At 40.1% G+C, this 21,673-nt stretch overlaps 2 protein-coding genes across 7 annotated transcripts; one reads left to right on the top strand and one right to left on the bottom strand.

The window, feature by feature from the left end:
• Positions 1-185: 185 nt before the first annotated feature.
• On the top strand, positions 186-10,282 carry axdnd1 (axonemal dynein light chain domain containing 1). Of its 2 annotated transcripts, none has more exons than XM_034205261.1 (26): positions 186-373; positions 880-1,010; positions 1,087-1,190; positions 1,596-1,689; positions 2,203-2,288; positions 2,400-2,456; positions 2,625-2,733; positions 2,882-3,003; positions 3,219-3,359; positions 3,530-3,634; positions 3,876-3,996; positions 4,199-4,300; positions 4,438-4,604; positions 4,757-4,826; positions 5,078-5,312; positions 5,627-5,843; positions 6,469-6,562; positions 6,819-7,009; positions 7,199-7,289; positions 7,551-7,685; positions 8,325-8,378; positions 8,613-8,645; positions 8,974-9,075; positions 9,192-9,280; positions 9,810-9,949; positions 10,082-10,282. In XM_034205261.1, the coding sequence occupies exons 1-26, from the start codon at positions 304-306 to the stop codon at positions 10,195-10,197; spliced, it is 2,976 nt and encodes a 991-aa protein (XP_034061152.1). In that variant the 5' UTR covers positions 186-303; the 3' UTR covers positions 10,198-10,282. The 2 variants fall into 2 exon arrangements, with proteins under 2 accessions (XP_034061152.1, XP_034061075.1); XM_034205184.1 differs by having other exon boundaries at positions 8,325-8,393.
• Positions 10,283-10,285: 3 nt separating this feature from the next.
• On the bottom strand, positions 10,286-21,153 carry nphs2 (NPHS2 stomatin family member, podocin). 5 transcript variants are annotated; one of them, XM_034205609.1, is made up of 8 exons: positions 21,131-21,153; positions 14,017-14,413; positions 13,697-13,800; positions 13,148-13,220; positions 12,824-12,906; positions 12,061-12,320; positions 11,516-11,588; positions 10,286-11,136 (listed from the first exon to the last, which is right to left on the bottom strand). In XM_034205609.1, exons 2-8 carry the CDS (start codon positions 14,336-14,338, stop codon positions 10,939-10,941), a joined length of 1,113 nt encoding a protein of 370 aa, XP_034061500.1. In that variant the 5' UTR covers positions 14,339-14,413; positions 21,131-21,153; the 3' UTR covers positions 10,286-10,938. The 5 variants fall into 5 exon arrangements, with proteins under 5 accessions (XP_034061500.1, XP_034061261.1, XP_034061561.1 ...); XM_034205370.1 differs by lacking the exon at positions 21,131-21,153 and adding an exon at positions 16,549-17,219; XM_034205670.1 differs by lacking the exon at positions 21,131-21,153 and adding an exon at positions 16,549-17,219 and having other exon boundaries at positions 11,522-11,588.
• Between the last annotated feature and the right edge of the window lie 520 nt (positions 21,154-21,673).

The following is a 21,673-nucleotide window of genomic DNA, read 5'->3' as shown; positions in this document are numbered from 1 at the left end:
CCACTTCACACGTATTGCAAAGGAATACGCTTTTCAAAATTATTCATGTTGGTGATTTAATTCGGTTTTCCATTAAAGAACGTGTTACAAAACAATGTTTTTCTCCTAAACATAAATTAAATATGAACGAGCTTCTGTGTCCCCCGGATAGCGGTGGCCGTTCCCATGGCAACGCGACCAGGAAGTTGAACCTCAGGGGAGAGAGTAGGACGATTTCTTCCCTTTTTTGGGAAATAATGCTACGTTTTCGTCTTCATGACTTTGTCAAAAACCTCTTTGTAACATCTCCACGGTGATTTCAGGATGTCTGCGTCCATGAGAGCCAGCTCAGCGCCGGGGTCATCGAGGCAGGTGCAGCCGCTGGACAGCACAGGTGACGTTAGCGATAAACAAACAAACATTAGCTTAAGCTAGGAATCATTACCTCATACTGACTCACATCACCTCACACATGCACTACGTACTAAGTATTCAAAACTTTTAGTAAAGTGTCCTACTGCACTGTAAAAATACTCACAAAAATAAACACCCACATTTTAAACTTTACAAAGGTAAAAGTAGGATGCAAATGAGGAAAATGTAGCCTACTTTAAGTATCAAAAGTAAATGTAGGCCTATTCATGTTAAAATGTACAATGATTTCTAGGAAAAGATACCTTATAATTGGTACATAGATGTGTCAATGTTCTGAGTTACATTCTACAACTGCAGTCAACAACAGCAAACACACTTTTGCATTGATGATTCAGTTCTCACTGCTCGCTATGTGTTTATTTGTTATTGCATTCCCTTTACCATCCCCTCACACCAAGGTCAGACTCTAGGTTATTCACCTACTGGTTTGTCTGAGTTGCTGTGAACTGAATTTTCAACTCCCAGCAGAGAGAAGGAAGACACAACCACCTCCCGTTGACAGCCACATCATCCCAGATGAGCTGCTGGTCAGCCTCACCTCCACGGTCTGCAGCAGGAGCACGCCGGGGCACACTGCGCACAATCGCCACTGCAAGGTATTCAACCCCGATTTATATCTAAGAGGGAGTTTTTTAATCTGGCAGTTCACATCTAAGATGACCTTGTATACAGGGCTGTGGAATCAGACGACCAGATGCAGTCTGGCATCACCCGCTGGGACGCAAGAAATACAAATTCTTTCTGGAACAGCCAACATCACTCACTGGAGCCGGCAGGTCAGCTACACGAAACCACACATATTAACTAACCACACTTACTAACCACAAACATTACGTTGGTTGTTGCAACTATATGAAGTCCCCCCAAATATCTAATTTTAAATAAATGTCATTGGTGTTTTGTCATCTAGTAAAAACATGTTAAGTGTTAACTGATTAGGTATTAATGAAAGCAACATATGTATATTTATTCTCGAGACTAACTTAGGACAGTGATAATACAAACTAACCTGGCTTTACATAACTGGACATAGCAAAGTTAATGTTATGTTATGTCTGAAGTTAGTTATTTTAAATGAGGTAAATAAGTGATCTATATAGAATCATGTCAATAGTAGGTGTCTCAAAAAGTCTCACATTTTGCCTGTGTGTAATTTTTATTTTTGTATTATATTCATACAGGGATATTTCCTTCCTGTGTGATGCTATGGTAGCCCATAGGAAGACAACACCCCTGCCACCCCTGACAGAGAGGAGTGCCAATGGAGACACACAGGTCAGTTACCTCAGCTGACCTACAGTATTTCTACTTTCTGTAATTTTTACACTTTTTGACAAACAAAAGGACCTGAGAATGTGACTTAATTTCCCTTTTCAATTTATCACCCCTAGTATAACATATATAGATTAATATAGTTTTACACAATTACAAGCAGTGCTATTTAACATAACAAAATCAAGTGATCAAATCAAAGTGATAAATACACAAAAAAAGCCCAAATTAACAACCGCAATACTTCCTTGTTACTCCATTCAGATACCATGCAGATTCAAATTACAGCATGTCCATACTGTGAGATAAGTGTAACAGTAGTTTAGATTTTAGTTTTAAAGTTTAGAGAGAACTTTACACATTTTGCATATTATGTAGCAGAATATCTCAAATTCTCTGATTTACAATAATAGTACTGATTTTAAATTCCCAATTATTACAATTCATTTATACACTTGTGGAATATGTTCTCAGTATACAGTTTTAGGTTACAATAATGGTCACTCTGTCTTTCAGAACTACTGTGTCTCAGAAAGTGTGATCCCAGAAGAATATCACATTGTGAAAAACAAAGGGCTTCGGAGCCTGGAGTTCTTTGAGGAGTGAGTCTCCTTTACGATGTCCATCCACTTCATTCATGTTCATTGTAAAATCCTCTTGTTATTATATTAATTAATATTTTCTTTCATCTCATCTTTGCTTCTCTCCCTCAGTGCGTTCACAGTACAGCTGCAGGATGATGAGCAGAAGCTGCGGGTCTTCCCTTCGCTGTGAGTTCCCTTTACAGATTAGCTTTAGTGAAGTAGTAATCACCACGCAATTTGAGGAGTAAGTTATGGTACAGCTTAATAGTAGGTAAGTTATAGTACTGCTTACCTTTAAGTAGGAATAGTACTGGCAAAAAACAAGATATGTGTGTGTGTGTTGGGTGTATCCAGGAGGCCCAGCGGCAGACTGGAAGTGGTCCAGCTGACGCGGATGATGGATGACATGCTGAAGAAGGCAGGAGTGGATCAGCAGAGTGAGGAGCTGACAGAGCTCTCACAGGTAGGCAGACGGACAAGCAGAGAGTACACAGGCTGCTGACACTAGTTCTGTGCATTTATGTTGTTGTGTTTTCATTTTGTTAAAATTTTTTATGGAAAATGAATGTACTGGAATACATATTGGAAACAGTGCAATGACATGTCTGCAGATGGAGGGTTTGCTGGAGCTGGTGCAGGTTGAGCAGAACATCTACAACATTGTTTTCCATGAACTGATAAGGCAGGTCAGCGTGGGCTGTGCGGAGAGAGGACAGCTGCTAGCAAAACTCAGGTAAGCATCCTATTAATAAAGATTAATAAATGGTAACTATATGAGCCTTAAAATGATACTATAGAAATATGGATGTAAATAAGGAATCAAAAGATGAAACACAAATCTGCAATCACAACTCAAAACGTATTTTGAGAAATTTCACATTTTCAGAAAATATTTTCTATGACCCTAGGAAGCCTTTTTCCCTGCAGCTCTTTTGTTTTTGTGTCCAGACAGCGCTACCAGACGCTGCTCCAGCGAATCCCCAGTCGTCTGAAGGCTCTGCACGCTGAGGCCGTGGCACAGCGGGCTCTGGACCGCCGGCTCACTGAAGAAATCCACCGCATCAAGAGATCCATCCAGCAGCTCAACGCGTACGTAGGCCTGCAGGGCCATGATGATTTAAATAACTCTGTGCTAGGAACAGTGATTATTTTACAAAATAAATAATAAAATGAAAATAATAGCACTCAAAACTATTTGTAAAAATAAGACATGTTTTAGGGCACATTTTTATGTTTATGGATGTGCAATTCCTTCACAGGGAACTGTCTAGAATCAGAGACCATGATCACTCCGTTTCCCAGCAGGCAGAGTGTGCTCACCAACAGCTGGCTGGAGCGCTTGAGCAGACTAATATCAACTCAGAGTTAGTCCCACTGAACTAGTGTTAATTCAGTCAAAGACACTTTTTCTTCACGTTGATTCATTCCAAAATTCTGGTTATTTTTCTCATAAAATATGTGATTATATTCACGCAACAGTAATTTGTGCGTTGTAAAAAAAAATGCAAAACACTACAGTAAATACAAATACTACAGAAGCATTACTCAATACTCATACATGTCTTAGATACCAGACCCTTTAAATGGTCCATGTGCCCTTCTCAGTGTGGTCCAGGGTTACCATGAGCTGTACGACCTGCAGAGGGGTCGCCTGGAGGCTCAGCTGCTCCAGATGACGGAGGAGAGGGACTGCTGGAGCCAGATCACATTCTGCCTGGCCCTCAAGGTGTGTGAGCCATGATCTAGTTTTTATTTTAATTGAACTCATGTACTTTTATGCTGATTAGAAAATAGGTTAACTGACTTTGTTTGCAGAATCACAAGCAATATAATCATTATTGGACTCTCATTTTATATTCCCATATGGCCCATTTGCTGCTCACTACAATGTATGGATGGTAAGGATTCATTTGTTCTGTGCTCTGCAGGTGATCAGTGTGAAGAAGCTGCAGCTGATCAGTCGGCTGCATATCATGGAGCAGAGCTGGTTTAAGACGGCAGAGCACTGCAGCCTCAACATTGCTTTCAAGGTAACAATGCACTTCCTATTTCTTAACACATGGTATATGGCTCATGGCAAAAACACCTAGTGGCCCTGATGACTCTTCAGAAATATCCCTGGTGTTTCAATTACACTCTGATTGTATTGGTGACCATCCCTCTGTAGGACACAGAGGACATGAATGCCATCATGAAGCTCAGTGACTACTGGAAAGAGCAGCTCACTGTGTTTATGTCCCAGCTGAAGAACACTGAGCATGCTCAGTGTGAACAGATCAGTGCCATCCAGCAAGGCATTGCTAAGTGTCTGGACTTCTGCTTCACAAATAACAAGTAAGGACAAGCAGAGATCATACCCCACCTGTTAAGAAATAAGGATTTTCTGGAAAACATTTATTGTTATTTTATCAGCAAAGCCACTGACAGCAATTATTGGAGGAGGAGATTGATATGCATTCTAATTTACTATTTTTTTCTCTTTCAAGGTTCCCTGACCTGCAATATGAAAAAGCTTCTTTGGAAAAGATTCATGCTGATGTGAAGCAGTGGGCAATTGTAAATTCACACTTACTTCCTCTGTCTGACATTTTTTATCATGTTCATTGATTTTAACTGATGTGTTAAACAATTGGCTTGGTATTCAAATAGTCTTTCGACCAGGAAAAGGTAGTGTATTTTTTGTAAAGGGTAAACAGTTGGTTGCCATTTTGGCTGTGTTGAAATTATGATCGTACAGTATTACAATGTAATATATATGTATTATTTTGTTGTCATAAAATACTCCTGTGTTTTCTGTTTCTCTGCAGCTGTTGTCTCTCCAGTGTGACTGCTACCAAGGTGAGAAGCTGCTCTGCTGCCAGCAGACACTGGGAGAGCTTGGCAGTGTGCAGGAAAGATGGCTGACTATGAGCCTTGAGCTGCTCAGAAGACACCTTTCTCCTGATGGGGAACCCAGTGAAGGCCAACAGGCCCTAAGAGAGCTTGACAGGGTCCTGTCAGAGCTCCTCAAACAGCTGGACAGTCGAGTCAGTGGAGAGAGTGGTGAGGGCTGAGAGTTAGACACATATCTTGAAAATATTAATTGAGATAGAAACTGGATTTTTTTAGGCTAAGAGACAGGTAAGTATAGACTGCTTTAGTTTTTGCTTGTCTACATTTGAAATATCTGTACTGCTGACAGCTGCATATTCAGGACCTTGGGAAGTGTCACAATGTGTGCTCTGAACAGCAATAGTCACGGATACTTTATTCCATCCGTCTCTTTTTTTGTAATGTATTAATGAGTCTTATTGTGGTATAGTCCTTTTAGAAATGGACTCAATGTTTGGAAACTGATTACAGCAACACTGTTTCAGGTATCCATGGACAGATGATGTCACTGCTCGGGTTTATGGAGTCCCGGATTTCCAAACTCGGTGTCCTGATTGGCCGGTCAGAAATGATGTCCGCCGCTGATTGGCAGAAGCTGGAAAGTTCACTGGGAAGTTGGCAGAGTTTGACCAAAAAAATATTTCAAAACGTCCTCAGTATACAGACAGAGAACGAAAAGGACAAAAACGAGCCGGACATATAGTAAGTTTGGTCCAAACTATGGATTTCATTAAGAGGCAGATGCATTTTTTTTTTTACCATTTTATAGAAAGGTTTGTTAAGCTAAATGCAATGTTTGTTAAGCTAAATGCAATGTAATGTAATGACTATCATAAAACTATAGTTTGTTCTTGTAGCACAAGAAACTTTTGGAATCAAATGTCTTTAAACAAAACAGCAACAAATGTGTGCAAATCTTATTTGCTCACATACTGGTCTGATAACACCCTAACAATATCATGAGTTCCTCAGACAATCTTAACGCATAACTTTTGTTGCTTGTGATACAATGGATTGGAATTTTAAAGAGCAGATAGAAAGAAATTCAAACATTTTGGATATGAAGTTCTGATATTTGCTTTTCTTCTGTGTGTGTGTGTGTGTGTGTGTGTGTGTGTGTGTGTGTGTGTGTGTGTGTGTGTGTGTGTGTGTGTGTGTGTGTGTGTGTGTGTGTGTGTGTGTGTGTGTGTGGTGTGTGTGTGTGTGTGTGTGTGTGTGTGTGTGTGTGTGTGTGTGTGTGTGTGTGTGTGTGTGTGTGTGTGTGTGTGTGTGTGTGTGTGTGTGTGTGTGTCTGTGTCTGTGTCCTATGTTTGTTTCTTTCAAACAGTACAGAGACAGAACATGTTTTAGACAAAGTAAAGGAGTTCATAATCAGCGTTTCCAACTTCGCTGATGGTGAGAACCACAGAATCAGTGAAGAGGTCAGTGTAAACCACATTTTGTCAACATTATCAATATCACATTCATGCATTTCCATCAGCTCCATGAATATGATACTCTCATATTAAACACGCAAATATCCAAATCAACAAAAGCTTAAAATGTAGTTTCTCAGCTACTCATTTAGATGACCAAAAGTACTAGATAGACTACATTAAGAGGTATGTCATGAATTAGTTTGTTTGCTGTATGATACAAGGTGCTTCTCTTGAGTTTTAGTGTTTCCCCTCCCAACAGGTTCATTCTATTCACATGGCTCAGACCCGCTGGATGTTGGATTTCATGCTCCTCATGGTACCTAACCACAGCGAGGACCACAGCCAAGAACAGGAACATCATTACATTACAACCATCTCACTACAGACACTGGTAGAGGATGCCAAGACGCTGACTGAGAAACTAGACGTTTCTTCTGCATATATCAGCAGGTACAATAAGTATTAACAATAAGTGCTCAGTATTAATGTAAACTTTACCTTCTTGCACAAGTGTTAAACAGAATATTACTTCAGAGAAGAGTTACCTAAAGGTTCAACGCTATAAAGCTATTCAAAGTACTATTAAAGTTGGATATTCTCCAGGATTTCTCATTAGGAAATCTTTTTTTTGTACCCTAGCTCCTGCAAGCTGATTCTTGAGGAACATACTCTGCAGAACCCACTTAGAGTTGACGGTGACAATGAGATGAGCGAGTGCAGAAAGCTACAGGTAAAAAAAGTAATGTTTCAGAATTAAATAAATGGCAAAGAAAAGATGGCAATATGATAACTTTGTGTTTTTATATTTCACAATTAGTTACTGCCTCAGGGTGACAAATGACAGAAATCAAGAATGCAACCTTTTTTCCGTTAAAGACTGAAGAGCAGCTATTTTTCACAAATGTTGTGTTCAAACATTATAAAACTCCAGAAGAGGGAGCCATACTGAGCAAATGTACATCTGTAATGTGTGTTGTCGCGTCTGCCTCAGAGGGAGTGCACTGATTGGGTGGAGACCTGCAGAACCCTGCTCTCAAGATTGACAGGCGGTCCTGTGGAGCTTCCGGCTGACCCCGCCTCCAGCAGCAATGTCCCGCTCTCTCCAGCTGACAGCACCGAGAGTCTGGTGAGGAGTCAGTTAAATACAACCCACAGGAATAGACCTACATTGTTGTGATGAATTATTGAAAATTAATGTGGCAGTTTTTGATTGTTCTAGAGTAGGTCATCTTTTTATTGTTGGAGAAATAACTTGAAAGCACGGTGTCAGGTGACTGACAATAATTCTGATACTACAGTGAAGTAGGTGCAGAGGAAAGTTTCTATTGATCAACTATCAGATTTGACTGGATTCAAGTTCTGGTATTGATATCAGCTACCCAATTAAATTGTGTTACTTACACACAAAGTTTGAGATCAGGACATTTTTAGAGAAGTGTAATGATTGAGAGAGAAATTAAAGTGTGTGTGTGTGTGTGTGTGTGTGTGTGTGTGTGTGTGTGTGGTGTGTGTGTGTGTGTGTGTGTGTGTGTGTGTGTGTGTGTGTGTGTGTGTGTGTGTGTGTGTGTGTGTGTGTGTGTGTGTGTGTGTGTGTGTGTGTGTGTGTGTGTGTGTGTGTGTGTGTGTGTGTGTGTGTGTGTGTGTGTGTGTGTGTGTGTGTGTGTGTGTGTGTGTGTGTGTGTGTGTGTGTGTGTGGTGTGTGTGTGTGTGTGTGTGTGTGTGTGTGTGTGTGTGTGTGTGTGTGTGTGTGTGTGTGTGTATATAGGTGAACCAAGATGTTTCAGCAGAGGCTACAGCAGAGGTCGAAGATGAAACTGAGGTAGAACCCAGACTGGTGAGTCACATTAACAGCTGTTGAAATTGTGTGGAATAACTATTCACCACTGGCAGTCATTTATCATTAGATTTTTCCAGACCAACACTTTATTTTCTATTTATTGTGTACCATGTATTGTGATTTCTTATTATGATAATGTGAAGCATATAAGGTTACAAAATGATGATGTGTCATGTTGATAATGATGGCAGTGAGGGTATTCTTGTGTCTCCGTAGTGCACTGCTGAAGGACAGGATGAACAACAAGAGGTTTGTCAGGTGTTCATATAGTTTCCATAAAGAGTATTAAGATGGCTAGACTGCACATTAGTGACATTTTAAAGAAAAAAATGTGATTTAGAGAAAGAAGATCCAGGGTTTGTATGGAACAGGGAAATTATAAATGTATGGTGCATTTTGAGTATTTTAAGTGGATGTTTTGTTGAAGAAAGAACAGTCTAAAACAATTGAATAAACTCTCGATGAATGTATGAATTTGTATTAATGTGCCTCATTGAAGAAATACAACTTCACATTTATTGTACAGTTGTATTGGACCTACTTGTTAGAAATGAGCAATGTTGTTGTTGTCCTGCAGGGGGAGCTAACGGTGTGTGAGAGCCCAGTGGTGAAACTGATAAACTATGATGGAAACATTACACAAAGAAAGCTGGGAGAGAGCAGTGTCCAGCTGAATGGGGTCAGTGCATTTAATCACACAGTATTCAATGTTAGTGCAATGCCTTTTTCATTACAGAAGTGAACAACCTACGTTTGTGTCTCTCTGACATCCGTCTGTCTGTCTCTGTCTGTCAGACTGAGTTGGTTGTGTCTCCAACAACAGATGAATCCAAGAAAGCTTTTAGTGATCTGACCACAGTGGGATTACTGCAGCAGGAAATACAGTAAGTTAACTTTCTTATAGTTGAATCGAACACATGTATTTGAGGGGAAATGTGTTTATTTCTATTTTTATGATATCCCACATAGTCAATGTTTTCTTCATGACTGCCCCAAAAAAGGGACAATGACTATATCAATAAATATACAATTTGTCCACGTTTGTTTTAAACACTCGCTGACTTTTGAGTCATACGGAATTTAATGTTTCTTTATTGTTTAAAAGGAAAAACTATACCATTAGAATGAGCAGCATTTGCCAACATGGCTTAACAAACATGCTTTTGTATTGCCTCTCATAAAGAGTCAAAAGAGATTTTGCAGACTTGGAGTTAATTAGACAAAAGCCAATCGTAAGGACAACAAGGGAATAAATATATCCGATTTGCTGTTTAGTTCTGAAATATTTAAGCATTGTGGAAACAAGTTTATTCACCTAGGTTTCAGTGGTTGTTCAGAAATAGAAAGGACCTCTATTGACTTGTGAATGTCTGCAAAACAACCAGGTTATGTTTCTCTCCATGTGTTTGTAAGGGATTCAGAGCTGAGGGTCCAGAGTGCAGAGCAGCGAGCCCTGAAGGCTGAGGAAGCCCTGCAGGCAGCGCTGGAGAAGACTAAGCACCTGGAGAGACAACTGCAGGGCCGGCCCAGTCTGGAGCCAACAAGTACAGAAGGTACCGACTAAACAAAAACATTTATCTTGTAATTGGACATTCTGTAAATCAAAATGAAAGATTTTCTGTCTGAGATTTTGTAATACAGCGTTTAATCTCAAAAGGTGGTAACGGTCTTTGATTGTGTTGCAGAGAAAAAGAAAACACCACCACCTACTCCAAAACCAGTAAAAACCCCAGCTCCTCCAAAGGAAACTGCAGTTGAAGCCAAACCATCAAGCAGCTCCAAAAATACCAAGAAACGGTGATTTGAATAAGATCAGGACATGTCACAACGTTATATGTATGTCCAGTAAATGTCTAGTGAACTATTTAAAAAAATCACTTAAAGAGTTGTACGTTTCTTTGTTTATTACAAGAGTTAACACTCCATCAAAATCACATCCATGTAAACCAGTAAAGGAAAGCCACAGAGGGTATTATGACTTTTGGTGCATATTAACAGCACATTTACTGTCTCACAAGTTTACAAATTATTGTAGTACATACAAGAAAAGCTAAGATATTTCAAGTATCAGGAGATTGTCCTATATTCAGACTGCTTGCTGTTGTATGATAATTAATATCGTCATATTACCATTTATCTAATGGTTTGCTGTGGTTGTGTTAAATCTTGTGTTATGTCTTTGACACCAACTAAGGGCAAAATAGTTTTTGTTTTCTTAAAAAGAATAAAGTGTCTGCAGACATACAATCTAAAAAAGTAATACTTTTCTGTGGCTTTTATTATAAATATGTGGAAATTGTGAAATTAATAAACAAATCCAGTTCACACTAGATGCTATCACACCCTTCAGCACTCACGCTCACCAGTGTAAACCAATCAAATATTTTTAAATTGTACTTAAACAAACAATGATTTGTTGTAAAGGTTACCTTCTTTAAAATAATGAAGAATACCTCTGGAAACTCATCCATGAGGTAAGAATTATTGGCTCACATTGCGATCAATATTTCAACATTAATAGCTTTTATGGCAAAACAATCGTTCACATCATTGGCGAGTCTGTATCTGTCGTCCCACCCTCTCCTTCTACAGCTGGGGGAGGAGGTGGGGGTAGGGATGAGAGGTCAGGGGTCACGCCGAGGAGATCGGGGGGGATTGGAAGGACCAGGGCTGGTTGGAGCAGACGGAGGGAAGCCCTGAACCCCTCCCAGGCATCTCTCTCCCCTTCTGCTGCTTTCACCTGGTGGAGGGAAGTATACTGCTGTTGGAAACATGCTAGCTTTACGAATGCACAAATGGTCTCTCTGGTCGAGGTAAACATCAGTTGGAAGGCTAAACCAAGGCCAAGCTCTGGGCTGAAAAAACATTACAAGATGATTTAAGATGAAAACTGAAACCATGTTGCATTGAATGTGTTGCAAGGTATTGATCAGAAAGAATTAGAAAGGTATTATGATTCTGATTCTGGACAGAGATAATAAGTATTTTATACTACCATTAGGTAACTTTGATAATTTGTTTTTTGTGGGAACCATACAACCCATTAACATTAAAAAAAAATTGTAATATAAAACAATAAACATACAACTTAAAAAAGCTGGCATACAGTGGTTACTCACTCTGACCTGGTGTTGTCTCTTGGCCTCGGCAGCCAGACTCTGCTGTAACTCCACAGGAAAACTGAGCTCGTCTCTGACAGAAAATCAAACACAAGCCTGGTCAGCAGGAAAATCACAGTACACCACAAATCACTACATTCATCCATCCACCAGGAAAAATCAAAGCTTTCAGAGGAACAAGACTTTGCACACAATACTTTATGCTATTTTTGACAGTTGATAACCTTTCTGTTTTAATAATAATATATTTTATTTATCAATCGCTTTATCAAGTGCTCAAAGACACCTATCTTTTGGACTGACAGGTCATCATCCTATTTTCATATATTCAAGTGTTCAACATAAATGGTCACCCAGTGTAGGAGGCGCAGAAAAACCTCACTCTACCCCCACAGTCAAATGTAGACCAACTGTCATTGCTTCCACATGAAGTAATGTGCTTTGTGATTTTTTTTCCTTTCTTCCAGTGGAATTCCCCAGCTGAGACAGATCCAGCCGAGGAAGGTTAATTAGAAATACATGATATTTTGTATCTTCAGTCTTACATGTCTGCTCTCTCCACCCTGATGCCCCAGCGGCAAGCAACAGAGTCAACCATTGCCTGTATCTGCTGTCCGATCCTCCTCCTGTGCAGCAGGATGTGGCTGAACGTGTGTTGGGCGAGGATGTCTCTGACCATGGCCTGGACCAGAGTCTGCAGCACTGTGGTCAGACTGGACAGGGCCGTGCTACACAGAGCCACGTTCTCTATCTGGTAATAACACACTGCGCTCAGCTCGGGCCTCACCAAGTCCTTCGTCACCACCTGGGTAAAGACATACGAGAATTAAGTAGCCTAATCCAATTAAAGCCTTGTCACTGTCTGTTTAATTAGTTTAGCAGGGGGCCGCTTCCTTTACTCATCATCCTAAAAGGTTAAGAAACACTGTGAGAAAGATAAAACTTCTGGGAAGACGCATTAGAGAAAGTTACTGGCTGATAAAATGTCCAGCCATATAAAATACGTTAAATCTCTTTGTGGACTTTGAAAAATGTACTGTATGCTCAGGGAAAGCAACATTAATATACAAAACACATAATTAATTACCATATTTAATTCATTTTCCTTTATTTAAAAATGTTGTGCTTAATGTGAATGTCAGTTTTTCAGTGTTGAACCCTGGAACACTCGCAAATTATATAATAATAATATGAATACAATGTAATGCAATTATTAATAAAATGGGGTGTGTGTGTGTGTCTACAGAAGGTCCAGTTGTGACAGACACGGTTCGCCACTGCAGTTTTGGTTTGTTTGTGGTTATTTACCGTGTGAGGAGGAACCTTGAGCATTTGTAGTCGGATATCAACTTTGTGACACACATCAAGGAGTGGGAGGTAGAAAAGAAGGCCTGAAAATAGAAGTAAGATGGGTTTCATCTCAGGACAGATTTATATTTTAAATATATATATATTGAATAATATAATTCATTTTATTATGACTTTGACAAAAACTTTAGAACTGACTGTATGGGGTCAAAGCTTTACATTATTTGACTTTATGATCACTAGCCATCCAAAACGCACAGTAATTAAATCCACAGAAATATCAGGCAACTGTTTTGCATTAAACACTCAGTAGTTGGTGAGAACCTGGTCCTCTGGGTCTTCCTCGCAGGAGGTGACCCAGTCTGAAGATCACAGCTCTCTCATGCTCCCTCACTACCTGTCAATCAAAATGACAGACATGAGTCAGTCCATGTGAAGGGGATACAGTCATGGCTGCAGTGTTCTGCTCAAATACCACAGCTGTTAGTGGTCCAAGTGTCAATAAGGCCAGCTTTTATGCAAGGCTTTTGTACAATAACATACAGTCAGAATGTGACAGTACATAGATACATTGTTTTTGCGTGAGTAGTAAACACATTGGATTAGAAATAAGAAATATATATGACGTGAAGGTGCTGACTTCCGCAATTCCCGATATTAACTAATTTGTCCAAATATTTTACTTCCTGTCAAAGTGAAAAAGGTTAAAACAACATTAATCCTCAGACTAAACTTTAACGATAACATTATCACACTTTAATTTCTCCATCACAAACTGCATCTGCCCAGTTGTTAATCCTTGAATATTTTTTATGTAGATTATTATGAGGTGTTAGTTTTTTTTGTAGGTCTGTGGTGTGGTGTAGTTCCTACTTTGACACAGAACCAAATGGAAATGGGGAGGACAAGCAGAACCAGAGCAAAGACGAAGACCATCAGCATCCACTCAAACACTCCCAGGTTTTTGCGCTTCAGACCTGCAAAGATCCACACTACTTATTATGGAGCAATTCCAACCAGATACTCAGATTAAACATATTTAAGAGTCATTTTCCAATTTTTTGAGTCTGATTTGTCTAATAAATGCTGGAATAGAAGTGGAATTAACTAATTGAATTTATTTATATCATTACTATCTTAAATATCTCCAGAACAACAAGCTGGGAAAAACTTTTCTTCATGCTTTGACTTACCGTCCTCCTGCTCTGCTGCCTCCAGGAGCCCCAGGTTGTCCTCTTTGACCTCCTCCTCTCTCACGCTGTCTATGTCCACCACAGTGGAACTCACCTTCACTTCTGTCTCCTGCTCCACCTTCACCTCATTGGTCTCTGTCTGTTTCTCCTTTTTCTGTCTCTCTTTTCTCACCGAAGACGCCTCCGGGACCCGTCCTGCCTTCGATGGCCTTTGTCTGTGACTTCTGGGAGGCACAAAGGCTCCGCTGTCCCTCTCCGTCCTGGGTGTCATTCTAGATCTCGGTGGGAGACCGGGATGGACATGATCAGAAGACTTATCCATACTGGCTGTGCAGTTAAAAGCATATGAGTGATGTCTGTTGGGGTGCTTCAGCTATATGGGTTAGTGGACGGTTTCCTTTTGTAGAGAAAGCAGAAAGCAAGGAGAAATGTTTTGATTTGTTCTGCTGTGAGTTCTTCCTCAGACTTAAGGTCTGTGAGATGAGTCAGTGCGGCTGCCGTCCACTGTCAGAATACATGTGAGATAAATTAGGCTTGACTGTTTGAATGTGGGAGTAGCACAGCAGTGGGAGTGCCACTTACCAACCTCTCTATTGTGGTGATAAGTTGTACCCTGTACCTTAGCCAATACAATTTAAATCGAAAGAAAACAAAACACTTCTGTATGTAGCACTTAGAAAGGTTTGGCTTATTTGAATCCAATGCAGAAGCACTAAGAATGGCTAGGCCTATTGAAAGCTGAAGTACTTGAAAGATTCTTGCTATTTTAAGTTTGTGTCATCATGATTGCTCTTATTATAAGTTGTTTTGGATAAAAATGCAATGGAATGTAAACAGGATTTTTAAGTACACATCATCCATTGAACAACCAGAAATTATCTTGCACGCTTTCCCAGACTGAGAATGGCATTATCATGCATTAAGCAAATCAATATTCCAGATGTGTTTTTATAGTTATTATTTAAAGCAAAGCTGTCACAACTTGGGAGCCCTTGATTCTGTCAGAGAAATATAAAAATCACCCTCTTGCATCCACTATAAATATGCATACTGATTGTACTAGAACTCCTATACTTCTAAATCTCTGTGTTGTGCATCTTCCCTTGTAAAGCCAGTGTCAGAGATTACTGTAGGACAAAGTGTGTTAGTGGAGCACAGGGAGTCACGATGGGTCTACATTGGAATGTGCACACTCAAGGTCTCCTTTTTCCAAAGAGCTGATGAAGTTTTTTTCTCTGTTTTTACAGAAAAAGACACCAAGTATCCTCCCTGATAGATTCTTAATTAAACTGAAAATTAGACATGTGGCCCATATGTTCTTCTATGATGAAAGTAGTACATCGTATTGGTGCAAACTCAGGCAATGGGGCCAGTACCTTGGGCCTCTGATCATATAATTTAAATAGGCATATACATACACTTCAACGTATTCATCTGTATATCCTTGAGTCAAAACCAATTCTGTTATTAAAGAGAAATAAAAAAACAGCCCCTGTTTTGCAGTTTGACATGCTATTTACTGACCACTTTTTGCATCATTATCTCAAATTTACACATTTAAAGTAACTAAGAAGCTATAACATATCGGAAAAAGCACAGTAGAAGTTCAAAGCAGCAAATAAAAAACGTAAACACGAGAACAGTGGTTCTCAAACCTTTTCTGTCAGGCCCCCCAATTGGAGAAAAAAAAAAGTCGGGCCCCCCCAACACAAGTCAGGCTCAGTGGCGGCACCAGAGATTTATTTTGGGGATGCTGTGGGGTAGCTTGATAGAAGGTGCTCAAACATTTAGGGTTTCCCATTAATGTACCGGTCGCTAGTGGAATTTTCTACTGCAACGATCCCCACGCATATACACAATGTACCCGTGACTGTTACAATGAAGGCTCGATAATCAGCTCACGGTATATAGGTGTAAGCAGGGGTAAAGTGCTATTTTATAGGTGGTGTGTGGACCTCAAATAGGGGGGTCCAGGGACAAGCTCCCCCGGAAAGATTTATTTTTAAATATTGAAGTTAAATGCATCAATCTGGTGCACTTTGAGAGCAAAATGAAGAGATCAATGAATACCTCTCTCAACACCCATATGAAACAGAACTGTAAACAGATTTACTTTTTCTTTATGGATATTTTACAAATCACCCTTTTAAACTTTATTATTTTGTTACTGTCATATAGTATTTCATACCTGTTTTTCATTTATTCTCTTATTTTTTGATAACTATAATGATCATATAAACGTGTGCCTCGGAAATAATTGTTTACATTAATGGTGACCAAAACGTTTGAGACCCACTGAGATAACACTGAGAGAGTCCTTTAGCTCAGTGGTTCTCAAAGTGGGGTCCGCGACCCCCCGGGGGTCCGTGGCACTCTGCCAGGGGGTCCGTTAAAAGTTTTCAGATTCATTAGATTTTTTTTTAAATTTTTTTTGTGACGCAACACTTTTGGAGAGAGAGGACGCTGGCGTTGTCTGTTCGCCGCTTCTCTGTCCGAAAATGTATCTGCCGAGTTTTGGACCAACGTTTCTACCTCAGTTTCCATACGTTCAGTGGCTTGCACACGCTGTTCTGGACACTTTTGTAACACCCGATCGCAACTTTTTACTGATGCTCCGCTTCCGACCTGTCCACCCTGCTAATGTTGCTCCTGCTTCAGGGCTAACGCTATCGCTAACGTTAGTGGCTCCATCTGACGACAAGCCCGATTCTCCGTCTCATTTTCCCGTTTTGAGTCCCGATCCTGCTTCACTGTATCACCTGCTTAGCTGCTGTTTGATTTTGTTCTGCCACAAAAGACACAACAACCGTCCTATCCACCCAACCAGTCTGACGGCGATCAGAAGCTAGCCTAGTTCTACCTGCTCAGGCTAGCCTGCTCTGGTCACCACCGGTGCTCCTCTGCGGCAAACTTCTTTAACTTCCACCATCTCTCCTCAGTGCTGTCCGTCCTTGAGTCGCTTCCTGGACAGGCTGCCTGCTGTCCTGGTTCATCTGTACTCTTGGCTGATAGCGCATTCTCCCGGCCGATCCGCGACCACAGCTAACGCTGTGCTAACGTTAGCATCATACCATCGTGATGCTTCGTTTCTCCGCCTCGCAACTTTTTAGGATCAACCAGAGCCATATAATAGAAGAGTTATGACATCTCCGTTCACTCCAATGGACCACTTTTTTACAGCAATGGCGGATCGTGGAGCCTTTCAATCGTTCCCCGGAAGTTAGCGCCAAGGCTAGCAGAGCTGTGGAGTTGCAGCATAATAGACCGTTCGTGACGGACTTTTAAAGGTAAGAAGAAGTTTAAAGATTTATATTGCGGATATTATCAGTACATCTGATTCAATTGAACATGTGTATTAAAGGATGTCAGTGGATTATCCCTAAATTAGTAGATTTAGGGAACGTTTACAGATAACAGATCAAGCTAGGATACCGAAGCAAGTTAGCAACACACGTTGAACAGCCTTTTAATAGTAAATTCCGTTCTCTTAATGTCTATTTGGTCCAACGTTGTTGAATTAGAGAAGAGGGGCTTCTAAACGGGATTGTATGCGGGGGTGGAGGGAGTTAAATATTAGATAAATATAACTTTGGTGCGTGTAAGAGTGAGTGTTTTTAGCAGAGCCATATTGTGTCCTTGTGATTATGTTGATTATTACCTGTGTGTATAATGTTGCAGCTCAGCTGATTTTGGATTGATGGCAAAGGGAGAGGAACTTAAGTAAGAGTGAACACACAAGGTAAGTTTAATACTACTGTTTTATATAAGTAAGCATACTAAACATGTATTATATCACTGTATTATATAAGTAATCTTGTTAGTAACCTACTGTATGGCAGGTGGAGGGGCAGTGATGTTACAGGTGGAGGAGCAAAACTGCAAGACTGCAAACTCACAAGACAGAGAAATCAAAGTTTGTTCTCCAGAGAAGAGGTTGATTTCACTTCAATTTTTTCATAGATACTAAAGATGTGGAAATGGCACAAAAAAAACTTGAGAGCTGTAACCAAGACAACTGTAACAACATGAGTAGACAGCCACCAAGGTTTTTCAAGTCCCTCTCTTACTCCATTTTGCCAACCCAAACTTCCAGGTACATGACGGGACACCTTGCTTGTTTTTGTTGTTTGCGCTCCTCTGGCAGGTGGAGGACAGTGATCCCTTCACTTCTTCCCTCAATCTTTGAGACTAATGTAAGTAGAAGACATGGCACTGTAAATGTTCGAACATTTAAAATATTATACCACTTAAAAATAAGAAATATTACTTTTGTTACTAAGAGTTCATACTTATTATACCTGTGTCACCGTTCACACTATCGCTGTGATCATGAGCTATGGGCATTGTAGATACAGGTCCCGGGGTGAATCGTGGTGCAGGGGCCCTTCTCTTTTTGACCACAGGGCGATGCACGAAGATGGTGGGTATAGCCTCTGCTCTCAGCCTAGTCTTGCCCTTTTTTGTCTTGACAAACTGGTCTGCATCAAAATGTGCCTGCGGAGTGACTTGAGGTTACTTCACACACAGAACAACTCAGTTTTGTCTGCCCACATACATATTCCATAGTGGTTGAATACACAGTATTAGGAAACACTTTATACTTACTGGACATGTTATACTCATTACATACTGTATATAAAATATGACCAAGAATGTGAGACAACTTTATAGAAATTCATATCACATCTGTTACTGATGCCATTTGTCATACTTTGTTAAACTCACAAATAATAAAGTTCCATAACTTCAGTTGGGAACAAAGACCACACCTTATCTCCCCAAGGCAATTTCCCATCCAATAAGTGTGCTATATAGGTGTGTATAACCCTTTCTCCTGTCTGTTTATCCCTCTTTCAGCACAAGAACCAGAGGGGGATTCAATGGAGCCTGAATACCTGCACTGAGACCCTCACCCTGCACCCTGAGTCTCAACTCTCAGTGTTTTTCAAGCCTTTCCTTGTTTTTTGTATTAAACAAAACATTAAGCTTTCCCAATGGTATGGTTTTCGTTTTGTGAAAAAGTGCAAATGCAGTGTTTGTATATAAATCACATATTTTTTTGCTGTTGGTCGTGAAATTGCTCCTGCTTCCTCCGCTCTGTGTCAGTGGGGAAGCCGTACATTTGTACTCCTTTCTCTGAGCGATTTGAGCATCCCCAGGCAGCACAGCAAACCAGGACAACACGGAGGAAAAGGCACAGACAAACTGCATGATATGCTATTCAATGTTTATTGAATTCTATGTATTTGCAATGGATGTTCCTAAAACAACACATTTAACATCATCATCATCATCATGCTGCTGCTGCTAGTCCTTTGATAGTCACCTGTCGGTCTCCTGTCCTTTCTGAAAGCCATAAAGATGACATTAGTCATTTAGATAACTTGTGTCCTCAATTACCATGGTTACTGAAACTACCATGAATTTAAGAAAATGGTAGACATTAATCTAATCTGAATTTTAAAGCATTACTTTAGATCCCCTCCCTCTAAATATATCAATAAACATTAGAAAGTGATGCTCCTGACTACCATACAAGTTTAAGAAGATAATATTGGTTTTAAAGAATTCAAAGCTATAAATAAACAGCAACAGGCTCTTTAACCAAGGCAGTGTTAGCCTAACATGTAAACTAGTTGTTCACACTAATCCTAATATTATCACTTAATATTAGCAAATTCTATTTTATTTTTTAAAACATATTGATGTAAATACATACACATATCGATTTGTTGTATAAATATTGCAAATCAAAACCTTTATTCACTAATAATTACCAAAAATCGTAGTTCTATCTCCTGTTATCAATGCATTCACATTGCCCGCCATGAACTTCCGGGGAACGATCCTCGTCTACATGAACCACGTGACGATAACCGTTTTTGGACTTCCGTTGTCGTAACTCTTCTATTATATGGCTCTGGGATCAACCACTTCACTACACCCCCTCTATGTCTGTCAGTCATTGAATACCTCGGGCTGTTACGAGTTGGCAGACCCAGGTATGTCCATAGAGGTTCCAAACGTGGGTTTGTTTACACCTGCTCAGCTGACACTATCCCAACTGTGTGGTCCCGGCGCCCCGTCACCGCCCACTTACGTCATCACAACAAACCACACGTGTGCAGTGTTAACCTGAAGCCCTTGGCCTGTGTTGATGGCATCACTGTTTTATCAGCCATTGCAACATATAACAACTCCCACACATTCATGTTGTTAAATACCCGCTCCCTTAAAGGGATAGTGGAAATCCGCGAATTTTGGGTTTAACTTATGTATTTGTATTAAAAATAAGCATAATAAACAATTTTTTTTAATTTCATGCGCCTAGTTTCATTTTATTTTCAATTTTACTGCGCCCTCTCAATGAAACGAAATACTTCGGGAATCTTCGGGTGATGACGAGAGCATAGGAAGACGGGCACAAACAATGGCGGACATTCAATAGCATTTGCATGTGAATAGCCGACCTTTATTATGGTACCGAGTATATTGCCATAAATATGATGATTGATTATCAGTAAAAAATTCTACGTGACACAACGACATTGGATTAACCTTGAGATGCGTTTTTATTCCGTTGAACACAACTTTTGATCACAAATCAAAAAAGGTAAGACGTAATTATTGTAATATTTTTGGAACCGGATGTTGTTTACTTTCTCTTTTCTGGCTGATAGCTCCAGGAATTCGAGGTCTTACAGTGATGACATTACATGTGTGGAATCTGTGGAGTCTCAGCTTTAAATCGTATATCTTGTTTGTGCAGTTAAGATAGTAATAAGGGCATTTCTACCGTGTGTTGTGTGTAAAAAAGCGTTAGCATTAGTTAGCATTGTTTCGCTCAATGCTAATTCAAAGGCTTGGTATTACTCTTGTGTTTTTTCTAGCTAACAATTGTTCTTATTGTCAGTTAGCGGAGTTTATTACCTTTGAAAGGGTATGAAACATTAATAGTTTCATAAATGTTAAGAAGCCCTGAGACATGTGAGAGAAAAAAAACTGTGGGAGGGGTCCACTGGGGGGACCTTCGGGCTTAACTGGTTAACAATGATTCATATTTGTAAAGGCTACAGGTGATCTTAAGATGCGTGAGCTATGCTTAGGGACCTACCAGTCAAGATTATTTGTGCGTAGGGGTGCATCATCTGGCGCCTGGTCCTAGTCATCCTCGCCATTGCCCATGCCGTGAACCATCACCTCGGGCTCGGGCTCGAACAAATAAGGACGTAATGGTCCATCGTCTGGCTCAATATTGTCACCATCGTCGCTTACTGAACCGGATTCAGATTCAGTTCCTAAAACGACATTTTCGTAGGAAAGCCGAGAGGATGTTTCTGACTCGCTATCATCACTGGATACCTCGTACAATCCTTCTTCTTTGTCTGGTATATTTGCCCTTCCACGTTCATTCTGCATAGACGCCATGGTTTGTTATCGTATCGTCTTCCTAAGTTTTCGTCACTTCCGGTTTGGCTGAGTCGAACATTTCGTTTCTAAAAAACTTCGGGGAAGCTGCAATAAAGTGCTTCTAACATGCGTAAGGCAATTATTATATTTTTTTAATCAGGTGTGATTGTTTTGGTACGTAATTATGCTTGTATATAAGTTAAAACGAAACTATTTGAGGTTCCATTTCCACTATCCCTTTAACAAC

This window comes from Gymnodraco acuticeps, unplaced genomic scaffold (genome assembly GCF_902827175.1).
Source record: "Gymnodraco acuticeps unplaced genomic scaffold, fGymAcu1.1, whole genome shotgun sequence".
NCBI classification, from domain to species: Eukaryota; Metazoa; Chordata; class Actinopteri; order Perciformes; family Bathydraconidae; genus Gymnodraco; species Gymnodraco acuticeps.
Note: the sequence above shows the minus strand (reverse complement) of the source record. Positions and strands in the feature narration are given on the sequence as shown.

Coding starts and splice junctions, on each gene's coding strand:
- axdnd1 (XM_034205184.1), top strand. CDS start 304: ATGTCTGCGTCCATGAGAGCCAGCTCAGCGCCGGGGTCATCGAGGCAG. Junction 2,457..2,624: donor CTGCGGGTCTTCCCTTCGCT/GTGAGTTCCCTT, acceptor GGGTGTATCCAG/GAGGCCCAGCGGCAGACTGG. Junction 4,301..4,437: donor GCCTCAACATTGCTTTCAAG/GTAACAATGCAC, acceptor ATCCCTCTGTAG/GACACAGAGGACATGAATGC.
- nphs2 (XM_034205609.1), bottom strand. CDS start 14,338: ATGGATAAGTCTTCTGATCATGTCCATCCCGGTCTCCCACCGAGATCT. Junction 13,801..14,016: donor GGCAGCAGAGCAGGAGGACG/GTAAGTCAAAGC, acceptor GGATCTTTGCAG/GTCTGAAGCGCAAAAACCTG. Junction 11,137..11,515: donor AGAGACAACACCAGGTCAGA/GTGAGTAACCAC, acceptor TCCCTCCACCAG/GTGAAAGCAGCAGAAGGGGA.